Here is a 23,249-nt window from a genome sequence, read left to right on the forward strand (position 1 = left end):
ATACACAGCACATACGTTCACATACTTAGACACACACCTCACATACACACATTCACACATACACCCATACCACACACCACATACATATACACTCCATATACACATACACACTCACTCCACAATACACACCACACACACTCACACAGAAGTCTCAGATTCTTTCTGAACTTAAAAAATTACTTTTATTTTAGGAACCAATAAAATTATGGCAAATATTTACAAATAATTATCTCACATAAAGGTTACATAAAATCAATTCTTCACAAGTAACAGTCACTCATGAAAAGACACACAGATATTGAAACTACGCCAATCTTATTGCAAGTTTCTCCAACTAATCTAAAATAAAAATCTTGCAGTCAACCATTTAACTTAGAATAAAGCCACAAATCCAGGTTTGACGAGGAAAAAAAATTAAAAAATTAAATCAAAATCCCAGCCCTGTTTTTTCCCCCAAGTCCCACCCTCCAGCCCCTGCCCTCCACCCAACAAAAGAAAAATATGTCCAACATCTTTGGCAAATTGGCACTGCTGTAATTACATTCAAATAGTATTACACACAAAAGCAACACACATCACTAAGGAAAAAAACCACCAATATTTCAAGTCAGTTCTTTTCTACTAGAAAAAAAGAATACAAAACATACACATTTTTAAGAAGCATTTTTTTTCCCCCTCCATCTGTTGGAGAAAGAATCTCCCACTTTCAAAGGCAATTCAATTGTGGTTTATTTTTGTGTTGTTTTCTTTTTTTTTTTGTCATTTTTGTTTGTTTTGTGTTTTTTACAAGGAAGTGTCTATTCAGGCATCACAAACTTTGGCGGGTACAGTAGATATGTATTTCTTTGATGCTGGAAGGTTGGTCCCTAAGACAAAGTCACCTGTCTCAGAGAACAAAAAAAGCAAAAACTCCGTGTCTTCTTAGCAAAGCATTCCGTCTGCAATGTCATCTGCGTTCCTACAGATCCTCAATGTCCAAAGGCCACGGGAGGGAGAAAGACCAGGGCAGCGTCTTCCAGCAAGGCAGGCCGAACTCAAGCCACATTTCCACCCTCAGCCCCAATGAGAGGGCCCAGAAGTTGGGGGCGGTGCTCAGGGCCCAACCCCCACACTGGGCTGGGGGCTGGGGGCCAAGCACGGGTTGGCCTCTTCCTGACCCCGCCTCTGGGCTGCTGCTGGCTCTGCTTACCTTCTCTGACCAAAGGCGAGAACAGGCAAGAATTGGCGTGGGGGACACTCAGCACTTGCTCTGAGTTTCAAGTACGTCTGAAGTGTTGGGGTGTGCGTGCGTGTGTGTGCGTGCGTGTGCGGGGACCCGCTCACAGGCGCACACGTGGCAGGGGAAGGCCAGACTTTCGGAGGCTGTGAGCTTTGCGGGGCGTTTACTGTAGACTTCTGACTTATTCTCTTTCCTCCCTTTCGAGTAATTAATAGGCTATCGATTGGTTGGAATGTTCAACTCTCCGTTTCCTCAAATACAATAAAATAGTCTCATTACAATGTATTCATGCTTGGAAACAAGGGAACCATTAAACAGTCTCCCTTTCTGCTCCACTCCAAGGCGAAAGACACCCGTGTGAAGCAAAGAAAAATCCATCCTCCAAAAATCACTTACTCTGAGCGGTGCTTTTGGAAAGGATGAGGGATGTGAGTGAACACAGGCCTGGTGATTTGGGAGACAAGGGTGACTGGGGGTGGGGGTGGGGTGGGCACCACAAGGTTAGGACGCCTGGAGTTGGGCAGGAGGAGGGAGGCATGCAAACTCATCATCTCTGCCTGCTTGTCTCCCTCCGCTCAGTACGGCCCCCGCGGAGGTCCCAGTCCTGCACATTCTCCAACTCCAGCTCCATAAACAAGCAGCTCCTGTGTCTCCTGGCACCGTCCAGGGGTTCAAGAGGTGGAGAGAAGCCTATCGGGATTCACTGAGAGGTGGGGATATGTACCCTCAACTCCGAGATGCGCCCTACTAGGGGCCCTGGGAACAAACATATGGACTGAAACTGTAGGATGGCAGTGATGTGATACTTTCTGTTCTGCAGGGAACAGGGCGTGGGGTGCAGGAAAAGACCCCTAGGGCTGAGAAATGACAGTGAATGCAAGACTCATGCCAGTGGAATCTGGCCAGCAGCCGCATTCCCCCCCCCCCGCCCCCCTCCCAGATCAGGGAAGCTGGCAGAAAGGGGACTCCCCCCTCCCCCGCCCTGCAGCTGACCCCCGGGGTGAGAGTGGGGAGTTGCAGAGCAACACCAAGGCTCCGCTATGAATATGCAAGAGGGAATCCTGAGGGATGGGGACCTCAGGGGACAAAGGGTAGCAGGGCCACGGGAATGTGGGGCTGACCCCAGGCTGGGTCAGGGCCTGACTGTCCAACTCCCAACAATGTGCTTTGTTACCTTTTCAGAGATGTGCTCGCCTTGGACCTCTCCAAGGCCAAAAAGACTGAAAGGAATAAATTCCCCGGCAGCACTAGGGTAGCACCACTGCTGGTGCCGTCAGAGGCAGGTGCCGGGAGGGTGACAGGGCCACTGGGAGATGACTGTGTGAGCTGGTCAGCTCAGGTCTGGGCTGACCCAGGGCCTCGATGGGGGGAGGAGGGAGAGGATGGGGATTGAAGTGTGGGGGGGGGGTAGGGGGGTTTCCTTCTCAGACATCTTGGGTCCAGGTTATTTGTCAGGAGTGCCCCGTTTACTTTCAACACTTGCAGCCCTGGCTTGGAGCTCAATTCTCTCTGTGGTAGACTTCAGAAGTGCAGGGGGGCAGTGTGAGGGGCTGATACTAGGGGTGCTACTGATCTCCCCTCCAACAGCCTGTCCTCCCGCCAGGGTTCTACCCCACTCCTTCCCAGCCCAAGCAGTTTGCCAGAGCCCCTCGGGATAAAGGGGTTGGGGCAGGGAGGGTGGAGGGCTGGTGGATCAGACAACTAGAAGCCCACCTCTCATGTCCCTGGGTTCCCATGAACCCCCAATCCACAATGGTTGGCAATGAGGGCAGGAGGAAAGGGAGCCTGGGGGACCGAGTCAGCCCACAGACTGTTTTGTGGCTAACACAGTTTCCAAAGCTTTGGGAACTGTGTCAGGTGGGACCAGCTACTTGGGCATCTGGGGTCCCACAGCCATGCTGTTGCCCTGTCTCAGGGGCAGGAGGACCCCAACTGGCTGACGCCAGTTTGCTCGAGGCCCCGGAGATGATGTGATTGGGGTCTCCCAGCACTGTGGACTCCCCATGGCCCAGGCTTGGAGAACTCCCACATGCTGTTCTCCTAGGACCTGGGTCTGTCCTGTAAGGGAAAGGGAAGGACAAAGGAAAGAGGAGAGGTGGCTCGGGGGCCCCCGGGTGTCAGAGCCCGCCTCGGAGCCTCCAGCACAGTGGGGAAGAAGTCTGGGAGAAGATTCAGAAGTGTTGGGGGTTAATATGAGCACAAACTGCAGGTTTCGGGGCTGGGAGGAATTAAGTGAAACCATCAAAGCAACCCCGGGTTCCTGACCTGTAACTAGGGGATGGGATGGGAGCTCTAGGGGGGTCTCTCTAAGCCCTCCCCTTTCATGACCAGAGCATGGTCAGGGGGTGGGGACAGGGACTTGAGACTTAACCTCACCTCTACCTTGTCACAAGAGTCCAAACCTCTATTTCTCCATCTGTAAAATGGGCACGTGAATGCCAAGCACCACACATGCATCATGGGCACAGGTATGCCAAGCATCACACAGGCATCAGGTGGGTAGGTGCCCACCCTAGCTCAGGTGCCTAGGGGAAAGAATACTGGTTTTGAGAGGCCAAAAATTCTTCTAGGTTGGAGTTAGACTCCTGGTAGGGAACTTTTTTTTCCTTTTCCGTAAAATCCACAACATTCTTTAAAACAAAATAATCAGAGCTGGAACTTAGGGCTGAAGGTGCATGGAGGACTGCCCAGGGCCGTCTCCGCCTCCGTGAGGGAAAGCCCTGGTCTGATCCATCTTTCCCATCTCTCTGAGCCCCAGCCCTGTTCTCTGCTGAGCACTGGGGAGAGCAGGGGGAGTGTGAGAAGCCGAGGTGCCTCGTGTGCACTTGTGCTTGTGTGTGCGGTAGCCCAGGGATTGTTCTCATAAATCCAAATGCAAAATCTGAGACCTCTCAGGGCCTCAGCGTGTGTGGGGGGTGGGGAGAGGGGAGAGGGGGCTCAGCCTGGGGCAGGAGGAGACAGTGAGAGAAGAGCAGGCCCGCAGGGGCCCTGTGAGAAGGCTGACCTGCTCCCAGTAAAGCAGGACCCAGAACTGTGGGAGCACGAGGCAGGGCTGCTGCGATCCCAGGCCGCCCCTGCATCCCGCAGGAGGGAGTGAGGGGGTGGGAGGTGCAGATAACACACCTGCAGCCCGGCCTGGCAGTTGAGGACTGGGGTATCTCTTTCAGGGTCCACACCTGGGCTCTGCCTCCAGCAACCTCCCTTCTTTGTGCACCTGGTTGCTGGGGAGACGGGGGGGGGGGGGGGGCGGGAGCCAAGGGCCAAGGAGGGGGGTGCTGAGTCTGTTGTCAGCTTGCTGGCTTTTCCTCAGGCCTGGGTGAGGGCGCCTCTCCCTGCGCAATCCTCTGGCCTGGGCAGCAGGCCCCAGAGCCCTCTCCCACCTCTCCCTCCTAGGAATGGGTCCTCAGGGCGCCCCAGACCTTATGTCTGCCAGCCATTATGGGGGTGAGGGGGTGGGAGGTGGGTGCTTGCTGGGCCTATTTCCTCTGTTGCCTGCCTTCAGGGGTTTGGGCGGGGGGGGAATGCTTGTTGGTGGCCAGAGGAGGTCCATTGGGTCCCCTGTCTGCATGGCAGGTCCTGGGCTCCCCCATGCAGTGCCTCAGTTTCCCCAGAGGGAAACTCCAGGTGTTCCCTCTCCAGGCTGATCTCCACTCCTCTGGGTGTTCTCATTTCCCATTTGGCCTACATATAAGCAAGACTCAGGTGCCCACGTGTCTGGGCTTGTTCAGCAATCAGGGGCCTTCCTGAGACACTCCCCCTACCCCACCGCAGTTCCCTAGGAGAGGAGGAGGAAGGGCAGGAGAGAGCTGTTGGCAGTGGGAAGAGACTCCACGGGGCGTCTGAGGCTTAGCAGAGCACAGTGTCTGGGGGTCCCTCAGCAAGGCAGAGGGGTGGCCCAGAAAAGACCACAGAAGCCCGATACCCCTGGAGGCTCTCTCTGTCTCTCTCTCTCTGCCTTCCCAGTGACCAACGGGCAGGTGTGGAAAGCTAATCAGCTGCAGTTCAGTGGCTGTGGGGATGGGCCCTCTGCCTGCTGGGCTGAGTCAGCAAGAGCCTATGGAAAGAGCCAGGCCCCAGGGACCCCGCATTCCAGTCACCGGCTCCTCACTGGCCCCCTCCCCGCCTCTCCCTAGGCCCTCTCCTGCACCCAGACCCCCCCAGGGGACTCTGTGATCACTGCAGCCCACAGGGAGCTCTTTGAGCGCTGTGGTCCTGGCCCCCAGGTGGCTGCCACAGTGGAGGGCGCACAGCTGCCCCCAGCTCAGTGCCTGGGCTCCCAGCTGCCCACTGGGCCCTGTGCAGAGGGCAGGGCCTACTTCTGGAGCGCTGAGTGGCAGCAGAGGTGTTCGCAGGCCCCAGAGCAGGGTCAGTCCTTTGTGGTGACTTCTGTCTGAGTGACAGGGATGGACCGGTCCGGAACCCATTTGCTGGCATCCTTAGAGGCTGTGAAAATGTCCATGGGGGCGTCCACTGTGATTTGAGCCAGGTTTGCTTCAGGAGACATCTCCTGCTCGGCTTGATAGCTCCAGGGGTCGGGACAGCTTCCGGAACCATGCTCGGACCCGAGTCCCCACCTATGGGTGCTGAGTCCGCAAGTGCCAGCAACACCTCAGGTGACCGCTGAGACATCACCTCGAAAGTTCTCTTTGAGTCCTTAGAGAGGGGGACGGGGACGAGCTGTTGGCAGGGCACTGGGCGTGGGGAGATGGAGGCTGGGGGCAAGGGCTCAAAGTGTCTCCCCAGATGTGTTTCTCTTGGGGGGGGGGCGTCTTCAGAGGGGAGAATGGGGCTTGGCGAAAAGCCAGCCCCATGAGGCTCCTTTAAGACATCAAAGAAGTGGCAGTGAGTTGAGGGCTGCACCCCAGTGAGTGGGGCTCAGGACAGCTCCCAGGTCAGCTGCTGGGGTGGGCCCCTCCCCCAGGGCAAAGGCTGGCTCTGGGTGCAGGTCTGAGATATCTGGGACACATCAGGAGAGCAGGATGCATCATCACGGGTGGCTGGTCTGCTCCGTGGGCCCCTCGGCCCACAAGGGCAAGATGCTATTTACACAGGTGGATGTGGCCAAAGCAAGTCTTCCTCCCAGGGTGGCGACGTAGGAGCAGGGGACCCTGGGGGTACAAGGGTGGGGGGGCAAGCTGGGCTGGAGCTGCGGGTGGGTGTCTGCACAAGAATCCAGAGGTCTGCGGAGCCCCCCGTGGCTGCTGGGAGAAACCCCTGGACAGACTCTTGGAAACAGACACGTGTCTGGAAGTCCAACAGCCTGGCCAGGGACCCCCGGAGTTCCTGCAGGAAAGGGTGGGGAAGGAGCTTCAAGACGAGGTGGGGGGTTGGTGCTGGGGGACGGTCTCGTTGTGCCCCTTTGGCTGTCTTCCGAGGGTCCGAGAGCGACCACCCTCAGGGATATATGTGGGAGCACAGGGCACCCGCCGGTGGGAGGGTCAGTGGCGGTCATAGGCGGTGGCAGCTGCAGGCGGGGCGGCCCCCCGGGCGGCGCTGTAATAGTACGGAGAGCCTGCAGAGACATAAAGGGAGTGAGGAGGGGATGGGGGGTCACCCAGAGTCCCCCCGACCTCTGCCACTTCTTTTCCGCACCCTGTCCAGGCCGCTGTCCCCTCTCAGCCTGGTCTCACCCCTAGACTGTGGGTCGGCTCAGGGTTTCTGCCTGCTCCCCCAAGAGCTCAAGGCCTCCCGCCACTTAGAGCTGCTAGGGTATAAGGTCTGGAGCCCGGGGGTTGGAGTGTGTGTGTGTGTGGGGGGGGGGGGGGTTCTCAATCCATAATAACGTATGCTGGCACCCAGCCTCACCCACTTCCTCTGGGCCCCTGAACAACTACAGAGCCTGCCAGGGCTGAAGGCCTGATGCAGGGACCACGTGGCTCCCGTGGCTGAAACAGCCACCCTGGCTGGCATGCAGAGCATGGGGCGGCCAACCCCTGGACTAGGGCACATCACAGATGCACTGGCCCTGTTCTGCTCTCTGGACCTTCCTCCTTGCCTGCACCCCCTGCCCCCAACCCAGACACACACACACACACACACACACACACACACACATTACACCACTCCTGCACCCAATTTTTAGTGCCTCTGAGCCTGTCCTCCTGTGCTCACATGGCCACGTCCTTCCTACACCTGGCATTACTAAGAGCTGCAGCAGAGGGTGCCTCCCAGGCCCTCACTCTGCCGTCACATTCTGTTCGTGTTCTTGTTCTGTTCATGTTCTTTTCTGTTCATGTTTTGTTCATGTTCTGTTCACATTCATGTTCTGGGGCCTTCATGGCTCCTTCATGTTTCTTCATGGTCCTTCATGTTCTGTTCATGTTCTGTTCATGTTCATGTTCTGTTCTGTTCATGTTCTGTTCATGTTCATGTTATGTTCTGTTCATGTTCTGTTCATGTTCTGTTCATGCTCGGTTCTGTTCCTGTTCTGTTCATATTCATGTTCATGTTCTGGGGCCTTCATGGCTCCTTGCCTTTCTCCAGAAACCCCCTACTGGAGTCAGGTTCTCTAGCGCTGTCCGTTCGCCTCAGTGTCTATCCCCAGTCCTTGGTCTGGAGTCCAACACAAAGCACCTACTCAGCTGGGTTTGTCTGTTGAGGACCTGACCTGCAGCTCAGCATGACCAGCACCGCCTGCCCCGGCCTACGCCATGCACACACCCCACATCAGGCCCTGTGGGGTGCCAGGCAGGACCAGGGCATGCAAACATCAGCCTCTGGAGCAGGCCTGTGTTTCCTGGGCAGCCGGGCGTCCTGGAGGAAGTATGTCCGGGTAGGCTCAAAGGGTGGGAAGATCTGCAAGTGGGCTGAGTGGTGTGTAAGGATGCAGGGGGCAAGAATTGGGTGCGGGCTGCTTCCGGCAGCCCCCAGCCAGAGCCAGCTACTGCCCTTGCGACCTGCTTTGACCTCACGCTCTGGATGAGGCCGCCAGGAACCTTGTTGAGGGTTCCAACTCCTCCCCAGAGATGAAGAGGTGGGTTGGGGCTGGGGGTGGGGGGTGGGGATTACAATTCAGGGAGACCAACAGATTCTCAGAATGAGAGGGACCAGGCTGGCCCTCTTCCTGAGGAAACAGGCTCAGGGAGCCGCCGGCAGCAAGCGCCCAAAGCTCCAAAGCCCCAGGTCCTGGGCTAGACTCTGGTGTCCAAGTCCCATCCCCACGGTCCCTCTACCGCAGCAGGGTTCTGCAACCTGAACACGGGGGCAGGTGCTTCTCTAAGGGATGGCAGTGGGGGTCCAGCCAGGGCAAGGTACTGGCACCTCTCCCAGACACATCACCAGGCACTCAGGCTGGAGACAGCCAGTCAGGCTCACCCTCTGCCTGGCTGAGCGACTTTCATGGCCCCAAGCCTCGGTTTTTCATCTGTCAAAGGGAGTCACAGTGGTGCCGGGGAAGGGCCCCTGAGCCCGGCCTGGGACTGAGCTGTGGAAATGGACACTCTTCAAAGCCCATCACAGCCTGGAGCTCTGAGGGTTTCCACAGAAATTCCATCAGGTGGGTACTAGCATTGTCCCCAGGTGGACAAGGACAACGAGGCAGACAAAGGAGAGGAACCAAGGCCACTCAGCTCCGACGTAAAGCTTTCGTCCCTCCACACCCAGCCCTGACTAGGGGCACACTAGTCCCACCCCCAACACCCTGCATGCCCTGTTCCCTCCAAAGGCTCAGATGGTAATAACATGAGGACGGGGCCTTGCTGGGCCTTCCGGTCAGTGTGGATACCAGCCCCACACCCATACCTATCAGGGGGGTTTCCTGCAGCCCCTTCGTACCCTCTCCAGCTGGGGTCCTGACTCAGAGACACCTGTCCCCTCCCCTATCCTCTTGTCTGTGGGACCATCATCCCCAATGCATGCCTCAGTGCTGCCTCTGACCTGCAGATGGGCCTGGGAGAAAGGAACACATGTGCTTCTGTGTATGTGTGTATAAGCATGTGTGAACACATGTACATGTATTTGCAGGGATGTACACACATATGGATATACACGTTTGTGTGTGTGCTAGTGTCTATATATCTACAGGTGGATATATCATGTGCATGCATGCATATGTACATGTATGTGTAAGTATGTGTGCAGGTATATGTAAGTACATGTGCACTTATATGTGCAGGCATGGGTAAGTATGTGTATGCATGTGTGTACACGCATGTGTGTGCATGTATATATGCAGGTATGTGTAAGTGTGTGTGTGTGCATGTGCATGCATGTGCATTTGTATTGTGCTTATGCACATTTTTGCATGTGTATGTTTTGTGAGAGAGGGGATATCTCCTGAACCTGGGCACTTACAGAAGAAAGAAAACCACTGCGGCTGTCCCCACACATGGCCTTGATCGGGGTAGAAGGAGAGAGCCCCAGGAGGATTTTGCCAGGTGTCCTCATGATCAGCAAGTTCTCATTTAGAGGAAAGGGCTCCGCTTCCCTCACCCCCACCCATACAGTCTATCCCTCCCTCTCCATATCACCCAAAAGGCACTGAGCACCTTTGAGCATAGACACACTTGCCAGGGGGCCCCCGTCAGTGGCAATGTGAGCTCCCTGGACAGAACCCACATCTCCCTCACCAGGCATGCAGTCTGCACCCTATGGGGACCCACCTGGAATCAGCCTGCGCAGCATAAACCCCCAGTTCCCTTCTTCCCCAGGCTCCAAGCTGCCCCACCCTCATCAGATGCAAGTCTAGGGTTCAAGCTCCCACATATACAGGCCACTCCACTCCCTCTCCAGCCTTTGCCTGAGCACCTCCAATGTCTCTGCTGCTTGAAAGCCCCAAAAAATGATGCTCAAGAACACATGGCAAAATGAGACAAAGGGACCCCTCTGGGTTTATGTCACCCAAGCGTTGAACGTAGTTCCCAGGACCCCTCAGGTAGTGCAGTTATCATGGGCATCTCCATGAATGCAGAGATCAGTGCACATCACAAGGACATGCCCGCCCAAATACACACACACACATACACACACACACACACATACACATACACACACACACACATACACACACACACCTCTATAGCTTCCTCAGGGGCACATCCCCTGTGAGGCTGGCTGAGCTCAGGGCTCTGTTTGAGGCAGATTTGGGATGGGCTCGCAGGCTGCCCCTGCCCCTGCTAAAAGCCTCCCTCTGTACCACCCCCCCATCCTGCTCCATGGAGATCACAGATCACAGCCCAGGTAGCCCCTGGGATAGACAGGCTGGATCAACTCGGTGTCCAGAGGTCTTGGTTTGAGGCAAAGCACGAGGTGCCCAGAGCCTGAGTTCAATACTTAAGAAACAAGGTTCATGGAAAAGCCAAGTCAGAGAATCAGCTCCTCTGGGAGGCGCCGGGCAGCAGAGACAGGTGTCTGAGCCTGAATACCTTGCAGCGCAGAGAGCATCTCCCTCACTGTTGCGGACCCCCTGCTTTGGCAAGCTCTGCTCAGTGCAGGGGTGAGCACTCGGGGCTGCTCAGGGCCTGTGCACATGTCTGTCTCTCCCTACCATGAGGCAGGGAAGGGGCCGAGGCTCCTAAGTGCATGCCTGGCAGCTTGAGTCTAAAGACACCATGTTCCTGCTTTGCACACTCTGACTTGAGAGTCCTCAGTCCTAAAATACTTGAGGGTCTGGGACTGAGCCAGTTCTCAAAAGGGCAGGCCTTAGGTCAGCAGGATGGACGGGCTGACACGTGGGGTTCTCATTGGCCCTTTCATGTCTGGTCTTCAACTGAGTGCAGGGGAGGGGTGGGGACATATCAAGGTGGCCAGCAAGCTCACTGCATGGTTCGACCTTAGGTAATGAGATCTGGGGGTCCCCCTACTGCCCTCACCCCACCCTACCTCACCCCGAGTCTGCTTCATGCCCCAGAACCTGCATCCCAGCTGGAATTCACCAGCAGGGTCCATGGAAAGTCATTTCTAGGAAGCAAAAGGTTCTTTCTGACTTTTAATTTATTTATATTTCTCATTGCCAGGGATTGGGCTCGGGCCATGCGGGCTACCACTGAGCCATACCCCAGCATCTTCTCAACCTCCTGAAGGCTGAGTGGACCCTGCTTGGTCCGGGGGAGCCTGAGCCAGGCCCAACGATCTCGATGATGTTCACAGGCCAGGCAGGCGCCAGCCAGAGGGCAAATCTGCCATGCTGAGACCAGGTGAGAATTTGGACATGAGATGAGTGGGGACAGCCTGCCCCCATGGCACAGAGCACCTGTTCCCAGCAGACCTGGTCTGGAGATGTCTATGCAGACATCACCAATCGCTCCCTGGGCTACCGAGCCCTTTTCCAGATGGATAGTCACTACCAATCACTCTGAGGGGCCACCTTGCTGCCTCTTATTTTGAGTTTCTCACCTGAATATGGATTCGTTCTTTGAAAAAAATATAAGTTTACTCTTGGGTAAGCAATTTTCCTGCCTCCTTATTTCTCCCATCATGTCCTTCTACACCAACAAGTCCAGGCAAGGTGCGGGGGGCGGGGGGGAGGATGAGGGTAGGTGCCAGCCCCATCAGAAGCCCCACATGGACACTGCCTTCCCTGCCTCACGTTGTCAAAGTATCCAGGACCAGGGGAACCCAACGGCCAATACTCACCGAGCAGCCCCGGGTTGGGGAACCTCCAGGAGTCGTTGTAGGAGGGATACTGGGGGTGGCTGTAGGGGCTCCCGGAAAATTCACTCCCTGCATGGGGCAGGTGGAGAGAGAAACAGGAACCAAATGTCACATAGGGCTCAGAAAAACGCCATAGATACCCACTTCCGGTGACCAGCAAAGTCCAGGCCGGGTAGCACCTTTTTTATTTTGTTTTTAATTGAATCACCATTAGATACACAGTTACAAAGTTGTTCACAATTGGGTTTCAGTCATACAGTGTTCCAACATAGGTTATTTCACCAGTGTGAAGTGGACATTTCCCACCACCAATGTCCCCAATTTCCATTATGCCATGGCCCTACCTCCCAGTCCCCACCCTGCCTCTATAACAAACACTTTTCTTCTCTCTCTCTCTCTCTCTCTCTCTCTCTCTCTCTCTCTCTCTCTCTCTCTCTCTGTCTCACTCTTCCTTTGGGCATTATGGTTCGCAATACAGGTACTAAAAGGCTATCATACATATCCCTTTACCTACTTTCAGCACTCAGTTCTTGTCCTGAGTGATCATTTCCAGCTACCATTGGGTGATACCCTAATTAGGTGGATACACTCACTGATCTGGCTTTGTGCGCCATCAAACCTCTCAGTGGGAATAAAATGCCAGCCTCTCACCCGAGTTCCATAAAACAGTCACATGCCAGTTGCCCCACTGGCCCATCCTTCAACAGAGAGCATGGAAGAATGTTCCCTAAGCACCTGGAACCTCAGAGGGCTGGGCACTTTGCCCTGGCCCGGGCAACCTCGGGAACCCCAGGTGGCTGGCTTTGGTCCCCATTCCCACTGTTTCCTGGGTGACTGAGAACTGACACCGCAAAGGTGAGCTCAGCACTGATGTGGCCCCTGTAGTGGCTGCTCTGGGGATTGAGGTAACAGTGCAGAGATGCTCTGCTGAAATGCAGGGACAAGCCAAAGGCTCAGAGTGGAGGCAAAAGAGACCTTCTGGGCCCAGGGGGAGTGTAGTGGGTGGGCATGTAGCTATTCTGTGCAAGGGCCCACAGCCTCACCCCTGCCCCACGCTCCCATGCTCAGTTCACGATCAGGTGGTGGGAAGGGGCCCAGTGATCCTCTGCTTAAACCCCAAGGCCCTGCTTGTGGCTGCCCCCTATCCTGTGCAACAGCCTTTCAATCCACTTACAGAACATGTGAGCTGTGTCCCTCCCTGCAGAGGAGCCAGGAGGGACACAGCCCCCCCCCGGGGGGGGAGACCACCCTGGCCCCCCAGCATGTTTCCATGGCTTCTGCTCAAGGAGGACAAAGGACCGAAGAGCAAGAGCTCCCCCACCTCCCCCACCGCCTCCTGGCCTGCAGCGTCTGGCTCTGATGGGGATCTCGGGGCTGGTCAGGTGTTGCTGGAACAACAAAGCAGGCCTGAGGGGGCCAGTGGCTCCCGTCTCCGAGCCCCCCACCCCGCCAGCTTCCTCCCCGCTCCCACAGGTAACACCAGAGCGTGTGCACGCGTTCCCACGCACACCCGCACGCACACACACAGGAGCGTCCCTCCCTGGGCCTCTCTGGGGGCCACTCCCAACCTGACAGGCTGAGCCTCCAATTCTCTGTTTTTTATGCCTCAGTGGTCAGGGTGTCAGGTTACCGCGTACGAGGGAGAGCCTGGTGACAGTGCTGGGCGCAGCTGCCCAGACTCGAATATCTATCAGCTTCGCAGAGCCGCCTCCTCCTCTGCTCCCCTTCCTCCTCTGAATCTCCCTCCTCCTGCTCCTCCCTCTCTTCCTCCTCCTTGTCTTCCTCCTCCTCTTCTTTCTCCTCCTATTCCTCCTGCTCCTCTACTCTTTTTCGTGCTCCTTCTCCTCTTCCAATAATCCTCCTCCTCTTCCTCCTCTCCCTCTCTTCCTCCGCCTCCTCCTCCTCTTCCTCCTGCTCCTCTTGGGGGAGCACAAAGACACAGCCTCCCTCTGGGCCCTGAGCTCCCCCAGAGCTGCCCCATCAGACTCACTTTCTGCCCCCGCTGGGACAGCCCCAGGTCATCAGGCACTTCTGGCAAAGGTCTCTCTACACCTGTCACCCAACTCTGAGGCGTGTCAAGAAGCCCTTGATTCCAGCCTTGGAGAGTAAGTCCCATGGGGCAATGTCAGGAGAGAGCCCTGGTCCCCCCTTCCTGTTTTGGGGTCCTTCCATGGGCCACTTGCGCCCTTGGAGCCTTATTTTCTCCTCCGTATAGGAGGGCTGAGCCTTCTAAGCACAGAGTCACTACAGAGATGAAACGAACCAATGAGCTGAGGCCAAAGAGGTGTGTGTGTGGGGGGGGGGGGGAGGTTGATTGGAGGGTGGGGAACTGGGGACAATGGTGGTGGGAAATGTACACTGGTGAAAGGACAGATGATGGAACATGATAGAACTGAAATCAAATCAACTCTATAACTGTATATCTCACTTTGATTCAATTAAAAAAATAGTATGAGACTAACACCCAAGGTCAGTAGAAACAAGGACCAGGAGGATTGGTACATGGTTGGAAGCCTGCCTCAAGTGCTGGAGAGAGAAAGTTGGGATGGAGAAGGGACCACTATGACAATGATGGCTGGAAAGAATCACTGTGGATGGGAGGTGTGGGCTGAAAGCGGGTAAAGGACCAAACATGATGGCTTCTCTGTATCTGTATTGCAAACCATAATGTGTGAAAGGGGAGAAAGAAAGGTGGGGGAGGTGGAGAAATGTGCCATAGAGGCAGGTTAGGGGAAGGGAGAGGCATATAGGGGATATTGATGTGGGAAATGTACACTGAGGGATGGGTGTTGGAACGCTGTATGACTGAAACCTCATCCTGAAAACTTTGTGATTCAATAAAAACAAAAAGAAAAAAAAAGAGATTATTGGAAACAGAGTCAGCAGAGCTTGGCAACCAGCTCAATGTGGAGTCGAAAAGGTGGGGGCCCGGGTGGGGTGCGGCAGTAGGAAGAGTTGAGAATAATTCCCATTTGTTAAACTTGGGCAGTTTGAGAGTGAAATGTTCCTTCCCTTCAACAAGAGAAGAATTGAGTAGAACTAGGAGAGATGGCCCATTGTTTTAGATATTAACTGGCTTGGGTGCTCATGGGATTTCCTGGTAGACATCCTAAAGAGGCAGTTGGTTCTCAGCTGCGGAAACTGTGGGAGTAAATGGCATTATCCATAGAGGATTATTTCCAGCAGAGAGACTCAGACTTGGCTGTACTTTGGAATCATGGTGGCAGACAGGTGAAGGTGGGTGGAGGGCAGGAGGGAAACTGGGGATATTGGTGGTGGGAAATGTATGCTGGTGAAGGGATGGGTTCTGGCATATTGTCTGACTGAAACCTAATCATGAAAGCTTTGTACTGTATCTCATGATAATTCAATAAAAACATTTTTTTAAAAGAGCTGAGGCCCCGCCTTCTCCAGATGGAACCCTGGTGATCATGAGCTCCTATAAGCATAACTCTGGCATATGGGTACCAGGACATTTTTTCCGAACTGCAATGGGGCCGCCCCAGCTCCCAGGCAACCTCTGATTCAGGAAGTCATGCCCACAACTCACCCCCCAGCGCCATCTTACAGCACACAGCAACAAAGAAGAAAAGTGGCTTGAGGGCCCCACAGCTCCCGGAGGGCGTGGGGGATATCAGCACCATGCCATCTTTTTCTGAGTCTGGAGGCTCCAACTCATGGCTTCCCTCCTAGGATCCCCCCAACCACCTTCTCCTCCTTGAACCACATGACAACCATTTAGAACAGGGAGTCCAGGACTGTCAAGAAGAGGCCTGTGGAAAGCAGAGAGGGCATTTCAGGGGTCCCGGCAACCATACACCCCATGGACAGAGTTCTGATATGCAGAAGGAGACAGGCTATTCCCACAGTGGTAAAAGTCTGGGTGGCACAGGAATGCCCTACAGAACTGGTTCTCCCAGAGGCCCTCAGAGAGCTGGAGGCCTGAGCCTCCAATCAGGTGTCCAGGCCACAGGCTAGCTACAGGAGCCTGGAGAAAGAGCTGCATCCCCCATAGATGCCAGGCAAAGAAGTATGGCCTAATAGTCCAGGGGTGGGAAATGAAGGTTTCCACGTCCAACTCATTGTGGGGGTTCCAGGGGTGCAGCAGGCCCAAGGCAGAGGTCACCTTCTCTCAACAGGAGCACCCAGGCCCCTTTCCATCAAAAACACCAGCAGCTCCTGGAGAGAGCACAGCAGACAGAGTACTCTATCCCTATCACCAAACACAGTCCCCCGAGCCTTGCCCAGAGTGATCCCTGAGTGCAGAGCCAGGAGTTAAGCCCTGAGCATACATGTGGCCACACAAACACAAAGGGAGCAGAGGTCCCCCAAAGGAATGTTATAGCTTTCTTGGTCCCGAGTTCTCGAATGAGTGAAAGGAAGCCCCTTCAGGAGAAGAGAGAAGTAAAGTATTGGGCAGAGGAAAATAGGAGGTCTGGGGAATGGATCAAGTGGTGTGGCACATGGCTTGCAGTGGTAATTCAGGTTCAATCCCTGACCAATGTCAGTAGTGTTCCACCCCTAGAAAGAGAAAATTCGAGAAGCTGAATTGGGGAGCTTGTCGTTGAGGGGAAGGTGGGGGGAGAATGGGAGAAGTGTGTGTGTGTGTGTGTGTGTGTGTGTGTGTGTGTGTGTCTGGGTTGTCACTGTATGCCGTTCTGTTGGGGGTTGTAAACTGCACCCCCATCTCCCTATACCCAGGTAAGCCTGTCTCTCATCCTGGTGCAGAGGGCTTGATGGGGCCACGCTGGGGTGACTAGTGGGTTTAAGATGACAGACTGTGGTCCCAGAACAGCACAGAGGAAAGCCTGGGTGGAACTCCATGTGGGAACAGGCCAGAGAGCTCAGGGCTGCATGAATATCTCCATGAAGCAGAGGATGGGGCTTGAGTCCAGAAAATCTTGATTTCAGGGTGCTGTGGAATTCCTTGAGCTGGGGCAGGAGTGGGGGTGGGAGTGGGGCAGACTCTGGCAAGAGTGTGACCCAAAGTGGGGCACTAGCAAGAAAGTTCACAAGGCCCAACGAAGCCCGGTCACCAGCCCAGACTCTGGGTTCAGGGGGGCCAGGTTCCATCTGTGGCACCACATGCTTCCCTGAGCACCTCTGGGAGCCGGTGTGGCCTCTAAAAAAATACAACCAAGAGGATCACAATGGAACCCGGGGCAGAAAGGACTTAGCCTCCCCTTGGGGAATCAGGCACAGGACAGAGCTGGACAGGTCCAGGGCCCAGGCCAGGCTGGGTGACTTGGGACACACATATTGATTCCCTGAGCTTCGGTTCCCTCATGCATCAACTGGGAGGAAGGAGTGTCTTTGCTTTACAGTTTCTGGAGAAGATCAAAGGCCCCTGTGGTCTGTGAGCTCCCAACGGTGGAGGAAAGATGACACAGTGTCTCCACAGGTGCTGCATGCCCAGCTCAAGGCCCTGGGCTTCTACAAAGGTGTGCAGAGGAGAACCAGGACTCCGAGAGCGGGTCTGGCCAGAGGAGAGCAGAGCATCATTGTGCTGGACTCAACCTGGCTTTGCCCAGGGAGAAACCAAGACTCAGAAAGGAGACAGGACTGACAGATCCAGAAGGGCAAGACAGGAAGCTGCTTGGAAATGCTCTGTTCTAGGTTTCTGGAGCAAAGAACAGCTAAGTGAGACTCCAAGAACAAGAGCATCAGGCTGTAGCTCGAGGGCGAGGCCTGCCTCACACACACCCCTTGGAAGGTGCTAGAACTGAGAATGTTGAGACCTTAGGCATAACCCACCAGGCACGCAAGGGACTGGCACCCACTCTCCTCATTCCCACCCAACCATAAGCTACTTGCTTTACCCCCGACCCAATGGGTAGCAGAGTCACCAGCTTGGACTACTTCCCGCTGCCCAGATGACTAGGACTGGGGTGAAGCTGTGGGGTGATGGCTTCCCAGGGCACAGAACCATGCAGGGACAGACCAGGACTGCAGGATTCAGGTCCCTGAGGGTTTTCACCAACCTAGGGAACGTGTCATCTGGCTGGGCCAGCTGGGACTCAGCAATGCCTGCTGCCACATCCGTAACAGACCTGGTCCCTTTGCAGAGGTTCAAACACATGGAAAATCTTGAGGATTTTGTAGTGAGTACCTGTCTACCCACCATCTAATTTTACCATCAATAATACTTTTTTTTAAAAAAAAGAAAATAAAAAAGAATTATTTGGGTAATAATTTAGAAGGTGGTTACAATAGTGTTAACATTAATGCATTGATTTATACAGTTGCTGCTCCATCAACATGTCCAAGATGCTCCACCACTGTCCCTGTGCCCCTTCTAGTCCACCTTTTCCCCCAGATCCCTCCCTCCCCTACTTGTGATCCGAGTTTTGTAGTCCAAGGCCATTTGTTCACCATTACTCAAGATTTGCCTGGTGCTATTTCTCTCTGTAGCACAAATGAGTCAAATCATTGGTATTTGTGCTTTTCCCTCTGACTTATCTCACTTAAAATAATGCCCCCCCAGATCTATCCAAGTTTCAGTGAACAGCAAGATTTCATCTTTCCTTAGAGCTATGTAATATTCCATGGGTACTATGCCACAACTATTGTTTGCTTGTTTCTGGGCCATACCTGGCAACACTCAGCCAGGATTACTCCTGGCTCTGCCCTCAGGAATCACTCCTGGCAGTGCTTAGGGGACCATCTGGGGATGGAACTCAGGTTGGCCAAGTGCAAGGGAAGTGCCCTACCCACTATACTATCTTTCCAGCCTTAACACCAATTTCTTGATCCATTCATCTGGTGCTAGACATTTAGGTTGTTTCCATCTTCTGGCTATTGTACTGAGCTCCACAATGAACAAAGGCATTCGAGTATATTTTCAAGTTAATGCTTTTGTGTTTCCAGAGTAGATCCAAGAAGAGAAACTGCTGGCTTATATGGAAACTCTAGTCTTCATTTTGGGGGACTCTCCATACTGTTTATCATGGAGACTGGAATAGACAACAGGCAGACCTATAGTGAATGAGGGTTTCTTTTTCATCACACCCTCACTAACACTGGTGGTTTCTAGTCTATTAGTTGTTGCTTTGGGACCACACCCAGGAGTGTTCAAGGGTCACACCTGGCAGGACTCAGGGGCCATACTCGATGCTGGGGATTGAACCAGTGTGGGCTGAACTGAAGGTAAGTGCCCACGCACCTGTACTAGTTCCCTGGCCCCTAGAGTCTTTTTGATATAGACCATTCCCCACTGGTATGAGACATTACCTCATTGTCATTTTGATTTGCATTTCTCTAAGAATAAGTGACAGTAAGCACTTTTCCATAAGCCTACTGGTTGTCCGTGTGTTCTCCGTGAGGAAGTGTTTATTCATCTTTTCTCCCCAGTTTTTGGCGGGGTTGTTTTGTTGTTAGCTTTGTAAGTGATTTCTATAATTTAGTTATTAGTCCTTTATTTGACGTATAATGTACAAATAATGTCTCTCACTTGCTTATCATAGTTCTTCATCTCTTAGGCCTAGCCTTTTCCTTCCTTCCACCCTTCCTCACTCCCTCCCTTCCTTCCTTTTCTTTCTCGGCTATACCTAGCAGTGCTCAAGGGCTACTCCTTGCTCTGTGCTCAGAAGTCACGCCTAGATGTGACCTGAGCTCAGGGAACTATTCACAATGCCAGGGATCGAACTGGTATTGGCTGCATGCAAGACAAGTGCCTTTACCCCTGTACTATCTCTCTGGACCTTCCTAGTCTTTTTGTCCGCCTAATTTTCTTAAAAATGCATTTCAGTTGTTTGCACATTGCTAATGGTGATTCATCATTGTTTACCAGGTTTTAATTTCTGCATAAAGTATACACACAAAGGAAGGCACATATTTGAAATGTACTCTTGCTGTGTTTTGACAAACATCTCCATTTCTGTAAACCAAACCTCTAGCGAGATTAGAATATTATCATCATCCAGAGAAAGTTCTTTCATGCTGGAAATTGGGAGCTTTGAACAAATGGAAACTCAGTTATCTGAAGATCTGACTGCATGCCCCACCATAGACATGGAGATCTAAGATTAATACTGTCTTCTCAATCCCAATGCTGAGAGAGGCTCTTGACCCACAAATTTATCGAGCTCTCCAAGATTTAGAACAAAGCTAGAGAAGGACAAGTTCTTTCCTCAAAGACTTTGAAAGCAGAGGCTTAAAAATATAGGCATTTACCCAAATACAAAGGAAACACTCATTTGAAAGGCCCTGTTCATAGTAGGATTATGCAAAATGTCAAAACTAGGAATCCACCTACCTACAGGCCCAGAGACTGATGACTCAAGGAAGAAGCTAGGGGAGATATATTCAAAATAGAGACTCTGCCATTAAAAAGCATAAACGTGGGGGTATGGTGCCGCCAGCAGGTCAGTCTGTACCTGTGAGGCGAATGCATCAGCAGCCTGATGGTGCCTTCAGACTTTCAGATACCCCAAAATTGCTGCTGTGCCTTTGGCTAGACCCCAAAAACTTGGGGCCAAGTTTACCAAGAAAGTAAACACCCAAAAGTTAGGTATGTGGGAGACACACCCACAAACCACCTCCGGCTCAGCTATATAATTGGAGGCAAGGCCTCTCTGGTTCCTGATCAAACTGCTTAATGGCCATGATCCCAGAGACTCAGAAACAAATCTTGAAACCCAACGGCTTTTGGCAGAAATGCATCCAGTCCCCGCAGTAGGTTACTGGCGCTGGGCCACCCCAGGTGGGAGTAGGTTTCATGCCTTGGCCTGTTCCCCCTGGCGGCCTGGTGGACACCATCCTCCAGAGGCCACTGGACAGTCAGGTTTGGGCCCGCAGTGACAAGACACATGGAGTCTCACGGGATAGGGGTGGAGCCAGCCCATTCCTCCCCATCCAATGAGATCTTGAGTCGCCACCCACAAACAGCCTCTCTGGCTCCTGATCAAGCTGCTTAACAGCCATGATCCCAGAGACTCAAACAAATCTCGAAACCCAGCGGCTTTTGGCAGAAATGCATCCGGACCGCGCAATAGGTTACTGTCACCAGGCCAACCCAGGGGGGAAAGGAGCGGCCATCCTCCAGAGGCCATTGGAAAGTCAGGTTTAGGCCTCAGTGATAAGACATGTGGGGCCTCACAGGATGGAGGTGGAGCCGGCCCTTTCCTCCCTGTCCCAATGAGACCCTGAGTCGCCGCCCATGAACGGCCTTTCTGGCTCCTAATCAAGCTGCTTAATGGCCATGATCCGAGAGACTCAGGAACAAATCTCAGAGCCCAGCAGGTTTGGGCAGAAATCCCTCCAGATTTAATTGTTAAAATTTCAGAATTTCAAAATCACACAGCCACTACTGTTGCAAGGCAACATTATATGTTATTCATAACCAGCAATAGAAAACAAATTGTCTACTGTTGCCTTTTCAGCAGATCTGAGTGTTGGGGTAAAATCCCAAATAATAGTGGTAGGTCTGGTGTCAAAATATTGAATGTAATCAAAGTAGAGAGAGAGTAATGTGGAAATCATCTGCCCCACAGGTAGGGGGAGGGTGTGGGATGGGAGTATACTGGGGTTTTGGGGGTGGACGGGGTATTTCATTGTATGACCGAGACTTAAACCTGAAAGCTTTGTAACTGCTCTCACAGTGATTCAATAAATAAAATTATAAAAAAATGGGAAAAAATAAAAATAAAATAGTGTTAACTTGCAAAAAAAAGTGGAAATGTACCTCTTGGGATAAAGTGAATAGGACTTGTGATGATTATGGTAAGTCAAAGAAGTTAGGAAGGAAACAACAATTACCCGATGTTTCTACCCTTATGTGGAATATGAGTTACCAAAGCAAAGAAACTGTCGAACAAGGGTGTCAGAACATTGTATGGCTGAAACCCAACCATAAACTACTGTTTGTTTTTTTGGTCACACCCAGCAGTGCTCAGGGGTTACTCCTGGCGGTGCTCAGTGGACCATATGGGATGTACTCAGGGGTTACTCCTCGCAGTGCTTGGGGGACCATATAGGATACCATGAATCAAACCTGGGTCAGCTACATGCAAGGCAAATACCTGCTGTACTATCACTGGGGTCCCCAATAACTATGTAACTGTATATCTCACTGTGGTTCGATTAAAAAAAAACCTGTCAAACAATAGCAACAACAACCCACCCATCCCCTAAATTCTAACTCCCAGTCTCAGTGAAAACCACACTGATCACCAGAGGGAAAAGGCACTGGTTGGTAAAGTAAGTTGAAGAACCTTTTTTGGAGAAGGAATAGCACTAGAATTTTGGTAGTGGGTGGGGTGAATCTGACATACTTAGAGATTCATGAAGCTAGACTCCTGAAATTCCATAATATAAATCAGAGAAAAATCAGTAAATACACTTTTTTTTAAAAAGAGAGAGATTTAGGTTAAATTAATGGGTTTCCCTTCCCATCACTGTCTTCCAAACGCAACACAGAACAGGTTGTAAAAATCGAGTAAGGTAGTCCGACTGATTAGAAGAAAAAGTTTTAGGGGGGTCATGACCCTGAACCAGGATAATATTAAATAGCGTGTATTACTTCATTAAAAAAGAAGAAGAAAAGAAGGGGCAGGAGAAAACGCACTTAATGAAGCTAAGCGGGAGACGGCGGGGCCAGGGAATCGGTGTCAGAGTCAGCGATGTTTTGCGCTTCCCCTTCACTGGGAGCTCAGAGACGGCAAGAGAGTCCAAGTTTCCTCAAATTCTCTCAAGTGACAGGTTTGTGGGCTCAGTGTAGCTCTTAATTAACCCAAAACGACACCTGCCAGATGATGGGGATTTGCAGAGCGCGCTGGGGGCCGACCCCATCTGCAGATGGCCGCTCCCGCCTCCGTGAGAGACCTTGGCCGCTGCAATTTACATACAGAAAGTCTTTCAAAGTGACTCCGCAGCCAAGTTCTTTGCGGGAAGGATTCAAACCAGGCTTGGAAAGCAAAGCTTGGCGGGGGGGAGAAGGAGGAGGCGGCGGAAAAGGACCCCTCCGAGGTTTCTGCTGCTCCTCCCGGGGGCGTCTCCAAGGGCAGCCGATCCCCGAGGGAACCGCTGTCCAAAAGGGGCTCCAGGGAGCTCTGCGCTGTGGAAGGTATCTCCACTGATTAGAAGAAAAAGTTTTAGGGGGCCATGACTCTGAATCAGGATAATAATTAAATAACGTGTATTACTTCATTAAAAAGAAAAAGAAGAAAAGAAGGGGCAAAAGAAAATGCACTTATGACTGCCAGGCCCTGCACTGGCAGCCTCCAGGTACATGCTGGTATTCCAAATATGTGCATGGTGAAGACAGTGGACACGAAATTTTTAGTATATATTCTACTGCTACATTCGACCTTGTATTTATTATTATTATTTTGGGGGGGGGGCTTGGGGGCCCACACGGAGATGCTCAGGACTTGCTCCTGGCTCTGTGCTCAGGGATCACTCGCAGCAGGGCTCAGGGAACCATATGCAGTGCTAGGAATGG

At 52.8% G+C, this 23,249-nt stretch overlaps 1 protein-coding gene across 3 annotated transcripts in view; it reads right to left on the reverse strand.

Annotated features, from left to right (window-relative positions):
- Window positions 1-6,348: 6,348 nt before the first annotated feature.
- Window positions 6,349-23,249, reverse strand: part of PAX5 (paired box 5) — a 179,748-nt gene continuing 162,847 nt past the window's right edge. For all 3 annotated transcript variants that reach the window (XM_056117360.1, XM_056117359.1, XM_056117361.1), the window contains 2 exons: window positions 11,792-11,878; window positions 6,349-6,731 (listed from right to left, as the gene is read on the reverse strand). In XM_056117360.1, the coding sequence (XP_055973335.1) occupies window positions 6,658-6,731; window positions 11,792-11,878 (161 nt within the window). In that variant the 3' untranslated portion in view covers window positions 6,349-6,657. The remainder of the gene's footprint in view (window positions 6,732-11,791; window positions 11,879-23,249) is intronic.

The sequence above is a fragment of the Sorex fumeus genome, unplaced genomic scaffold (genome assembly GCF_029834395.1).
Source record: "Sorex fumeus unplaced genomic scaffold, SorFum_2.1 ptg000034l, whole genome shotgun sequence".
Lineage (NCBI taxonomy): Eukaryota > Metazoa > Chordata > Mammalia > Eulipotyphla > Soricidae > Sorex > Sorex fumeus.